The sequence below is a fragment of the Carcharhinus amblyrhynchos genome, unplaced genomic scaffold (assembly GCF_965287045.1).
Source record: "Carcharhinus amblyrhynchos unplaced genomic scaffold, sCarAmb.v2.hapA scaffold_62, whole genome shotgun sequence".
NCBI classification, from domain to species: Eukaryota; Metazoa; Chordata; class Chondrichthyes; order Carcharhiniformes; family Carcharhinidae; genus Carcharhinus; species Carcharhinus amblyrhynchos.
In genome coordinates, this window is record NW_027649802.1 from 706,656 (window position 1) to 719,015 (window position 12,360).

The window sequence follows — 12,360 nt, forward strand, 5'->3', positions numbered from 1 at the left end:
TAGAGACAACATCCACTGCCCTATCCTCATCAATCATCTTCGTCACTTCCTCAAAAAACTCCATCTAGTTAGTGAGACACGGCCTCCCCTTCACAAGTACGTCCACTTATTTCCAAGTGGGAATAAATCCTGTTTTGAAGATTCCTGTCCAGTAATTTCCCTACCACTGCTGGACATCATAATGGATAGCCATAATGGGCATTTGATACATCCTTAGCTGGTCTCCGTTACAGGAGAACAGATGCACAAACAAGCTAACCTGCACATCTTTGGACTGTGGGAGGAATCCGGAGCATCTGGAGGAAACCCACACAGACATTAGGAGAATGTGCAAACTCCACACAGACAGTGACCTAAGCCAGGAATCGAATACAGGTCCCTGGAGCTGTGAAACAGCAGTGCTAACCACTGTGTCAATGTGCCGTCCCATCGCGTTGGACGCTGAAGGACAGACAACTAATCACATGATTTCTAGTTCAGTTGATTCACATTTGTTTATTGTTAATGATTGGAATGAGATTTTAAGAGAATTTTCAGCCCATGTTTATTATGGATCAGGACCTGTCCCAGTGACTGATTTCTGAGCTGAAAACAACTGGGAAATCCCATCACTGAGCAGATCCTTTCCTTCTCATTCTCAGTGTTTATCTTTCACTCTGTGTCTCATTATTCTTCATTATTATTCTTCATAGAAAGTCACTGAGCTCGTGGATAAGGGAAACCGGGCGGACAGTTCCAAACTTCTCCTCAGTCTGGTGATGGGAAAAGGATCTCGGGCTCGAAGGGTGATGTGGGAATCCTTTGTGAGAATGCGTCACGGAGTCCCAAAGCTGGATAAAATACTGAAAGAAATACAGGAGCTTGGTACGGTAAAATCACAGTGAATTCAATTTCCCATTTAAACACTGCTGATATCACTGTAATATTACACAGAGCTGTTTTCATGGAAGATCATTTATTTAAACAGGTGCTGATTCGTTTGATTATATGGACATCGCACATGGTTTATCTGAATTATCCAGTAACCTGAAAGGTAAGAGAGGAAATGGAGATAATAAACCATTTCACTTCTGAGAATCTGAATGATTGGAGCCTTTTTTAAGAGATTGTGAAAATCTGGGATAGTGAAAATTAAAGACTGTGGAAATTGGGTAGAGCATGATTCGGTTTTATCATTAATACTCAACCATACATAGTTTCAAATTACAATTCATATCATCTCTCCTTTTTTTCCCAAAATTATGTGATTAATGCATCTTTTCACTTAATCCAGCTGTTAATTGCTATTAATTCTGAAGTCTTGTACACACCCAGTCGAAACCCGGTACTGTGTGAATCTCAGTACAGAGTTCCTGTGTGTCTGGGTGTTCTAACTAACAGAAAGAAAAGATTGGGGGTAAATGGGTGTTTTTTTTCTGGTTGGCGATCAATGACTAGTGTGCCTCAGGGTTGAGACTGCAATTGTTTATGATTTACAGTGATGATTTTGAGTTGTATGTCAAAATTGGCAGATGACACTAGGGTGAGTAGCAGAGAAAAGTGTGCAGAGGCTGATGAAAGTCTACAATGTAATATAGATAGTGTAAGTGAGTGGGCGAGGCTCTGGCAAATGGAGTACAATATTGATAAATGTGAGGTCACCCATTTTGGTAGGAATAACAGTAAAATGGATTATTATTTAAATGGTAAACAATTGCAGCATGCTGCTGTGCAGAGGGACCTGGGTGTCACTGTGCAAGAACTCAAATGTAATTTTGTCCTTCATTGATAGATGGATGGAGTTTAAAAACAGGGAGGCTATGTTGCAGCTGCACCAGGTGCTGGTAGGTTCACACCTGGAGTACTGTGTATAGATTTGGTTTCCTTCCTAGATAAAGGTATACTGACACGAGAGGGGGCACCGTCAGCTCTGTGCCAGAGATCAGTGCGGAGCTGTATAAATTATTACAATGTGCATTTGAATCTGCTTAAAAGTCACTAGCAAGCCCAGCACTGAAATTTCCAGGCCCGTTAGCCTCTCGCCCTGTCACCACCTCACGTCAGGAGTTGTTCACTCCAACAGGATTTTGTAGGGAGCTGCCGAACAGACCCTGCTGGAGTGAAGGGGATGACATCGAAGCCCCTAGGAGGGTGGAGGTGGCTGGGGTACCCTGGGCATTGCCAGCCTGGGCCCCTGGCACTGCCAAAGGGGCAGAGTCCTAATGTCCAGGACACCTTGGCACTGTCTACTGGGTATTGAGCAGTGCCAAGGGTTCAGAGCCTAATGGGGATCTGGCCTGTGGGAGTGAGGGTGGGGAGTCCCGCTTCCACTCTGCATTCTGTCTGAGTGACAGAGGGAGGGAGGGACAGTGATTGGGGCTGGCCATCAGGGTGGGGAGAGGGGACCAGCCTGCTGGGGGGTGTGAAACCTATGTCGGGGTGGGGGGATGGGCCGGGACTGTGTGGGGGTGGAGGGTAATGATGGCCTGGGTGTGTTCATGGGCCTAACGACCAGGGCGCCGGCAGTGTGGGGTCACTATGCAAGCGCCGATCTTTGTGCTGACACATCGCACACACAGTGGCCACTCAGTGCGATGCTGCCGGTCTCTCCAACCGGAATAGGCTCCATTCACTGATCTTCCACCTGATTCACGCTCGTCCACTCTGCTGTGCACAGATTGTGGGAGATTCATTCTGAAACTCCCGCTGAAAAGTCCAGCATGATTTACTCCAGTTTTTACACACATTCGACATTTAGATTCCTGTTTGGGAGAATCACCCCCAACACGTTATAGAAATATTGGAATTAAATGACGATCTGAAACTTTGTGGAAATTAATCATTGTCAAATGAGGTTTCCAATAACTCAATTTTATATCCTAATCAAACCTTGACTGACTGTAAAATAAATCCCTCAAATCAGCAAAGACAGTGTCTTAATGTAACTAACATTTTCTCTCTGTTCTAATTGAAGATCTCCAACAGAAACACAAGGAGACACTCCGGGTACAAACTGAAACTCTGAGAGTGAACACTATCCTCATAAAGGAGAAGGTTAAGATTTTCCAGCTGGTTGATCGATACGCTGAGCTAACGGTTATTTCCGATGTTCGAGATCGGACACTTGTCGAACATGAACTGCTGGCAAGAGGCCGAGATCATGAAGAATGGAGAGAGAAACATCTCCGGAGAGAACTGGAAAAAATACGAACTGATCAATTGTTCCAGAGCAGCTTTTCCCAGAGAAAATCCGAATCTGGGAATTCAGCAGCAGTGAGCGGAGTCCCGGGAATCGGAAAAACAACAATGGTACAAAAGATTGTTTATGACTGGGCCACTGGGAAAATATACCCACACTTTCAATTTGTCTTCAGTTTTAAATTCCGGGATTTGAACGCTATTAACTGTAGAATAAACCTGAGGAATCTGATACTGTTCTTCTATCCTTACCTTGGGAATATTCTGGGAGAGCTCTGGAAGAACCCAGAGGGATTGCTGTTTATATTCGATGGTTTGGATGAATTCAAGGACACGATTGATTTTGCCGACAATCGGAGAAATACAGAACCTCAGTCCATGTGCACAGATCCTGAATTCCGGTGTAAAGTGTCTGACATTGTGTACAGTTTAATACAGCACAAGCTGCTCCCAGGATGTTCAGTGCTAGTGACCAGCCGCCCCACTGCATTACATTTATTAGAAAAGGCTGAGATCAGTGTCTGGGCTGAAATCCTGGGATTTGTTGGTGATGAACGGAAGGAATATTTCAACAAGTTTTTTGAAGATCAGACGGTGGCAGCAGCTGTTTTCAAACACGTGAAGGAGAACGAGATCCTGTACACCATGTGTTACAACCCTTCCTACTGCTGGATCCTCGCTCTGTCACTGGGTCCCTTCTTTACACAAAGAGGCAGGAAACAGCAGCAAGTTCCCAAGACCATCACCCAACTATATTCCTACTATATTTACAACATTCTGAAAAACCATAGCCGAGAGATTGAAAACCCCCGTGGTGTGTTACTGAAGCTTGGTGAGATGGCCTACACAGGAGTCTCCCAGAAGAAGATTGTGTTTGGAAATGAAGATTTGATTGAGTACAATCTACAACCTTCCCAGTTCCTGTCTGGGTTCCTGATGGAACTTTTAGAGAGAGATGATTCTGCCCAGAGTGTGGTTTACACATTCCCACATCTCACCATCCAAGAGTTTGTATCTGCACTCACACAATTCCTGACTCCAGATCCCGGGGAGATCGGGAAACTCCTCAGTGAAGCCCACAGTGAGGAAGATGGGCGATTTGAGATATTTCTCCGTTTTGTTGCTGGTCTCTCCTCCCCACAGTCAGCTCGACCCCTGGAGAAGTTTCTGGGTCCATTTCCTCATCAAACAACCTGCCGAGTGATTGACTGGGTGAAGGAGAAGGTTGAAGGGCAGATTGGAGACACACAGACTGAAACTGGGAAAAGGAACCTCCTGAACACATTCCACTACCTGTTTGAGTCTCAGAATAAAGCACTGGCTCAGAACACGGTGGGATCTGTGAAAACACTTTCATTTAGGGGATTGCGACTGACCCCGATTGACTGTGCAGTCCTGTCTCATGTCATTGGACTCTGTGATACAATAAAACACCTGGATCTACAGCGATGCTTCATTCGGTGTGAAGGGATCCAGCGGCTGGGACCCGTTCTGCACAAGTGTCAGGGGTTGAGGTAACTGTTTGTTTGGTCTCATAGCGAATATTTTCATTGTTGAAAAACCATTTCCTTTGTTCTAATAAAACAGAGACACGTTCAGTTGAGGAAGTCGAGAGAGAAACAATGTCCAATGGTCACAGAGAAAGTGTGGGAGAATGGTGTAAAGTAATAATGTTCATTTCAGAGCAGCTGCAGATATGATGGGCCGATTGGCCTCATTCTGAACCTGTAATAAATCTGTGATTCTCTGATAAAACTACATCATTTCAAGAAGGCAGATTCTCGTGGATAAATAGCCATGGGCAGTAAATGTTGGCAAAACCAGCGATGATCACATTCCTTGAGTGAATGAAAGCATTATTGGGATACATTTTAAATAATTAGAGGTGTAAAGGCCTCCCTACAAAATTTAAAAATAAATATTTCACTCTCCCAACAAAAACCATCTGATTCTGTATGATGCTAGAAAATAATTGTTTCTGTGTTCAGTACAGCTTACAGTTTGTAGCTAATTATTATCAGGATTATTTTCCTATACGCTGCCTCTCATGTATTATAGTTGGTGTGTGTTATATCGGACAGTGTCCCTTTATAATTCATGTGATCACCGGTGACATCAGTCAGGGTTGAAGTGGAAGTTCAGTCTTGTATTAAACTTTACAGTGGGCAGTTATGTAAAAACCTCCCTGTTCGGTTACAGCAGCCACCAGTTTTCTCTCTCACTGCAGCCTCATAAAACCTGAACCACTCACTGTGTTTAAAAATAGTTCTTTTCACACTGTATTTGCAACTTTTGCAAATCAATTTAAATCGTGTTGTTGATCCTTGTCCAAACAGCAAATGTTGATTTGCTACCTGCTCTGTCCAGCACCATCACTATTTTGAACATTTCAAATCTCCTCTTAGCATTCTTCCTTCCAAGGAGAACAACCTCTCCAATCAATCCTCGTGACTTAAGTTTCACATCCTTGTAGCCAATCTTGTAAACATCTTCAGCACTCTCTCCAATGTGTTCTAAGCCTTCCTAAAGTATGACACTGTGCAGTGAGATCTTTTTTCAGATTTGGCACAGCCTCCTTGCTCTTGTACTCGATGCCCCTATTGACAATGTTATGATCCCAGCTGATGTCTGGACAGTCAGGTCTAAGAGCAGAACACCGGCTTAGTAAATCGTGACTTTTATTTATTATTTAGAAATGTAGATGAACAGAATAACAAGGCAGTTGATTAACTTTTAACAAAAGACTAAAACCTTTGTAAAGAAAAAACTACAGTGCCCCACTACTTCACCCATCTAACTTCACAGATGTCTGCAGATCTGTAGGGATGACACGATTTATAGAATAGATCTTATGCTTTAATGTTCTCAGTAAGTACACAGTCAGTGTAAACCAACAAGCCACCTGTGGTCAGATACACCATCTCTGAAACCAAGTGACAGACGCCGCCCAAAGTAACTGCAGTGGATTCTTCTTCAAATCCCCCCCAAATGTTTGTAACAATGTGAGAAAACTCATCTCACTGGGACTCTTCCTTCTGCTCTAGAAACTCCACTCCAGGGGAAAAACAGCCTTTGGAATCCTTCCCCAATCAACACTTCCTCTCAGATGCCTTCACCAAGGATCCCCCTCCAATATTTCAATGTTTCCTTTCAGTATTCCTCCATACTCAGCCAGGCCAACAGTACACAGCTCCCCTTGGCTGTATGAAGGTGTCACCAACTTTAGGATTATATCAGATGTCTGGATACTCGTGAGCAAACTTTACCATGTCCACATTTAGCAGCTCTGTCTGTAACTGGGAGCCTGTCTCTGCTCCTCTCTTTAACTTTGGGAGCAGTAGCTTGTTCAGATTCAGGTTTTATTGTCACTTTGACTTCTATCTTCCTGACACTCCTCTTTCCCTTCTTGGTTTCTGATGGTGATTTAAATTTTGGGTTCTGCTTTCTGAATCCCTGCGTTGTCCTGCCTCTCCTGGCAGCCTCTGTAAACACCGTCTTGTTTCTTGGGTTAACTGGTTACAACTGAAACTCAGTGTTTCTATCATTCACTGTGGGTCTCTGAATATAAACAACCATTTTCTTAACCTCGATAACTCTTACAGTATTGTAACCCTTAAATTAAAATGCAGGGACAGTTTAAAGTGAAACCAGGCAGGCAGCTTTGTTTAACATGAAGTGAAATTAAAGTTTTGGTCCTTTCTGAGCTCACAAGCACAGAAACACAAATTAAACTTAAACTCAGGGATTATTATCTGATACCCACAAACATAAACTATTTCATAACAGTGAAGCCCAAGATGCTGTATTCTTTATTAACTGCTACCTACACTTACCCTGCTAACAGCAATGATCGATGTACATATACGTCCAGTCCCTCTGATCCTGCAATCCGTTAACAATTCTACCGATTATTTTATATTGCTTCCTCATGTACGTGTTTCCTGAAAGTATCACCTCACACGTTTCTGCATTGAACTTAATCTGCCACCTATCTGTACACTCCACCATGGTCTGTTTTTCAGTCCCAAGCTCCCCTCCTCACAGTTTCCGATGCCTCAAAGATTTCTGTGACTAACAAACTTTGAAATTTTCCTCAAGACTGTAAACACTGAGATGATTCATATATATCAGGGAAAAGCAGGAATCCCAATACTGACCGCTAGGATTCTCCACTACAGACATCCTCCAGCCTGGAAAATATCCATTACTCTTTATTCATCCAATTTTGTATCCACATTAATACTTTCCCATTTATTTAATGAGCTTATGTCACAAGTCTGTTGTGTCACTGCATCAGATGATTTTTGAATATCCGTGTACACCACATCAACAGCAGAACCATCATTGACCCTTTCTGTTGCTTCCTCCAATTCACAGCAATATAAAGCCAGTGGCAAACAGCATTTTTTGTTTACCAACCAATGGATTTAGTTTTCCTCTGTCTCACTATTAGATTCACCATTTCCCTTTTGAACTCAGTGTGGGCCGCCTCAGAGTAGTTAAATGATTAACTGACCCTCCGACAATCAGCTAAGTTTAACAGCACTGCTCTAGGCTGGAGCCACAGACTTGACTAAATTAGATAGACCCACTCTTTTCGGTTGTGGTTACTGGCTCCTGGCCCTCCCTTCATCCACTCCAACAAACTGAGATAGATGATACAATGTCAGTAGTTAAGAGGCGCTAAGAGAGATCCACTCTCACAGCTTTACCATTTAACTCTCCGTAAAATCTACAATTCTCATAAAATCCTGGATTTCTGTAACAGCAGAAATGATTTGAATTTCCAGAAATGTAGCAGGGTCAGTGAGATTCAGGAGGGTAATTCCGATGATCAGGAAATGAGACCAGAATGTGGGACATGTTTAAAATTACTTTCTTGTTCACAGGATATGGGCAGCTCCTCCTCTAGGGGCCATTAGCAGTGGGAAATAAATGCTGGTCTAGCCATCGACACCCATATCCCATGGACAATTAAACAAAATATATATTTTGAGAGATGTAGAAGTGGATTCCCCCAGTAGGCAAACCAGTGAGAGTGAATTGTTCATCATTCTTCAATGCTGACTATTGCCTTTTCCATTCAACAGAAAGGGTTTGATATTATTTGATTTATTATTGTCACATTTATTAGTGCCCAAGCATACCGTACATAGAGAAGGAAAGGAAAGAGTCCAGAATGTAGTGTTACAGTCACAGCTAGGGTGTAGAGAAAGATCAACTTGGGTGAGATATCGTAACTTAAATCAGTTCACCATTGGTGCTAAGTTTCTGACACAAAAATAGATCCAGCTATTTCTCCTGCTGAACATTAATCTGAATTTAATGTGTTTCTCACTTTCTCCATTTAGTCTGGGTGGCAATAAAGTGGGAGATTCAGGAGTGAAACTATTGTCTGCGGCTCTGAAGAATCCAGAATGTAAAATACAGAAACTGGAGTAAGTATCAGACTGTGTGAGATTGTGTTAATAATCAGTGAATGTATAACACTGTAAATTATTATCAGTGTCAGTAATAGTGTCATTAATAACCATTCCACATCATTCCTGTCAGTATTCGTGTTAAACATCACGGATTCACTCTGATTCCTGAAATCTTTCTCTCTCTGATCTCCAGTTTGGAGAGTAACAGCCTCAGATATTCTCACCTCTGCTCTCAGTACAAACCAGTCAGTGATGTGTCTGAACCTGAGTTACAATAAACTGAGAGATTCAGGAGTGAAAGATTTAACTAATCATTTATAATTATTCTCAAAACCATTCATGAGAATAAAAAAGATGGACAAAAAAATTAAATGTTTATAGAATTACCAGATATGGCTGGTCATATGTTTAGTTTAGTTTAATTTGTCATTCAGATTATAGATGTTTCTGTGTGCCAGCTTCTCAGTTTAATTAAACATAGAAAACTGCTGTATATTGGTAAGGCAGATTACAAACTACATGGAATTCTGATGAGTTTTATCCCGAGGGATCCACTCTCAAATTTATATTAAACGGAGCTTAAGAAGCATCTTAAAAGAGAATGCAGAGATGGGGGTGGGGAGGGTTATGAAGAGAATTCCAGAGCTTACAGCCCAGCAGTTCAAGGCACAGCTCAGCTGGCAATAATCCCAGTGCAGAATAGTCTGAATCATGTCCCTATTAATAATGGACATTGTTTTTAATAACATAAATAGCGATACTAAATATACCATTGCTATCAGTATTCCTGTTATTAAAAACACTGTCCACTATTAGTAAACACATAATAAGCTTAGGAGCAAAGTTGGAGACCCTGAAATAAAAGAGACAAAGGCAGCCTGGATATGAAGTTATCTGAGTGACAGGAAACAGGCAGGAGAGGTGAACTGTACCTTTTCATTGATAGGAAGCTGACAGTGACTTTCCCCAGTAACCAGTACTGTGTTACTACGACTAATTTTCTTTACATATATCAACAAATGAGACTTGGGTTTATCTAAAAATGAGATGTGAACCTGGTGAAGCTCCAGCACACAGCCACCAGACCACAGAGTGGATACAGCATATAGAACATTCCAGCGCAGTACAGACCCTTCGGTCCTCGATGTTGTGCTGACCAGTGGAACCAATCTAATGACCCTCTAACCCAAACTATTCCAATGTTATCCATATGCCTATCCACTGACCGTTTGAACACCCTTAAAGTTGGCGAGTCCACAACTGCTGCAGGCAGGGCATTCCACACCCTTACTACCCTCTGGGTAAAGAACCTACCTCTGAATTCCGTCCTATAATTACCACCCCTTAATTTAAAGCTATGTCCCCTCGTGTTAGCCATCACCATCCGAGGTAAAAGGCTCTCACTGTCCACCCTATCTAACCCTCTGATCATCTTGTATTCCTCAATCAGGTCACCTCGTAACATCCTTCTCTCGAATGAAAATAACCTCAAGTCCCTCAGCCTTTCCTCATAAGACAAAAGAACAAAGTCAGCCCAGAAACAGGCCCTTCGGCCCAACGAGCCCACGCTGCTATCTCAACACCACCAGTCCCCCCTCCACCCATGACCCCTGTCCAATGTTTTATGGCCATCCAGATTGAGGGAAACTAATTTAGGGACAATTTATTCCCGCCAATCAGCCTAACAGCACATCTTTGGGGTGTGGGAGGAAACCGGAGCACCCGGAGAAAACCCACGCAAGCACGGGGAGAATGCGCAAACTCCCACAGACACCGACCCAAATCCATGTGTCTGCACAGCAATCAGTGATAGTCACTGAGCTGTCGTCTTGCCCAGTATCTTGTCCAGTTTAGGCACACACTAACGACATGAAGCACTAGGCCAATCTCGAACAACCAAGAGCAACCCCAGTACGACCCATCGTGTGTATGCCCCTCGTTGGACACGAGGCGGACCGACTTAAAACCTGTGAATGAAAAGGAAAAAAAAACATTATTATTGTACCATATCCATTTCCCTTACCAGGGACGTCCCAATGCTAATGAACCTTATTTAAAACAATCTCCTATATCCTCCCATCTCCAACCCACCCATGTGCCTGTCTAAGTTACTCTTAAACAACTCTAGTGTGTTTGCCTCCACCACCTTATTTGGCAGAGCATTCCATACCCCCACTACCCTCTGTGTGAAAAACCTCCCTCTAATATCTGTGTTGTACCTCTCCCCCCCTCACCTTAAGCCCGAGGCCCCTTGTCCCCTTTATCTTGAGGGCACAGCCTCAAGATAAAGGGGGGCGGTTTAGAACGGAGTTGAGGAGGAACTTCTTCACTCAAAAGGTGTTGAATCTCTGGAATTCTCTGCCCGTTGAAGTGGTGGAGGCTGCCTCGCTAAATATTTTTAAGACGCGGGTTGATAGGTTTTTGATAAGCGAGGGGATTAAGGGTTATGGGGAGAGGGCGGGAAAGTGGAACTGAGGCACGACAGATCAGCCATGATCTTATTGAATGGCGGGGCAGGCTCGAAGGGCTAGATGGCCTACTCCTGCTCCTATTTCTTATGTTCTTATGTTCCTATTTCTTATGTGTCTCTAACATAGGAAATAGCTTACCTCTGTTTATCTATACCCTTCATAATCTTATATACCTCTATTAGATCCCCCCTCAGTCGTCGTCTTTCAAGGGAAAAGAGCCCCAGTTTCTTCAATCTTTCCTTATAATCCAGTCCTTCCATACCAGGCAACATCCTGGTAAACCTCCTCTGCACTCTCTCCAGAGTCTCCACGTCCTTCCGGTAGTAAGGCGACCAGAACTGGACGCAGTACTCTAAATGCAGCCTAACCAACGTTCTGTACAACTGCAACATTAGACTCCAGCTCTTATATTCTATACCCCTTCCTATAAAGGCTAACATACCATAGGCTTTCTTCACCACACTCTCCACTTGCACTGCCACCTTCAAAGACTTGTGCACTTGCACCCCCATGTCTCGCTGTGTTTCTATACTCCTTACGGGCTTACCCTTTATCATATAACTCCCCACTACATTATTCCGGTCAAAATGCATCACCTCACATTTATCTGGATTAAACTCCATTTGCCACGTATCTGCCCAATATACCAGCCTATCAATATCCCGCTGTATTGCCAGACACTGCTCCTCACTGCCCGCCAATCCAGCCATCTTGGTGTCATCAGCAAATTTGCTGATCACACCACCTACTCCCTCTTCCAAATCATTTATATACACTACAAAGAGAAGAGGTCCCAGTACTGAGTCCTGCGGCACACCACTAGTGACAGACCTCCAGCTAGAAAAGGACCCCTCCACTACTACTCTCTGACTCCTCTTTGCAAGCCAGTTCTCCACCCATCTAGATACCTGACCACATATCCCATGAGCTTTAATCTTCTGTACCAACCTACCATGAGGGACTTTGTCAAACGCCTTACTGAAACCCATATAGACGACATCAACGGCTCGTCCTTCGTCAACCGTTTTTGTCACCTCCTCAAAGAATTCCACCAGATTCGTAAGGCAAGACCTCCCCTTTACAAAGCCATGCTGCGTATCCTTAATCAGATCGCAACGCTCCAAGTGCTCATACATCCTATCCCTAAGAATCCTCTCCATCAACTTACCTACCACTGACGTTAAACTCACCGGCCTATAGTTACCCGGGTTATCCCTCCTACCCTTTTTAAACAACGGTACCACGTTCGCTATCCTCCAGTCCTCTGGGACCTGACCTGTGTCCAAAGA

At 43.4% G+C, this 12,360-nt stretch overlaps 1 protein-coding gene across 1 annotated transcript in view; it reads left to right on the forward strand.

The window, feature by feature from the left end:
* Window positions 1–12,360, forward strand: part of LOC145337699 (NACHT, LRR and PYD domains-containing protein 3-like) — a 53,051-nt gene that overhangs the window by 22,677 nt on the left and 18,014 nt on the right. The window contains exons 3-6 of the mRNA XM_080182531.1: window positions 693–864; window positions 968–1,033; window positions 2,954–4,691; window positions 8,529–8,615. Coding sequence (XP_080038657.1) covers window positions 693–864; window positions 968–1,033; window positions 2,954–4,691; window positions 8,529–8,615 — 2,063 coding nt within the window. The remainder of the gene's footprint in view (window positions 1–692; window positions 865–967; window positions 1,034–2,953; window positions 4,692–8,528; window positions 8,616–12,360) is intronic.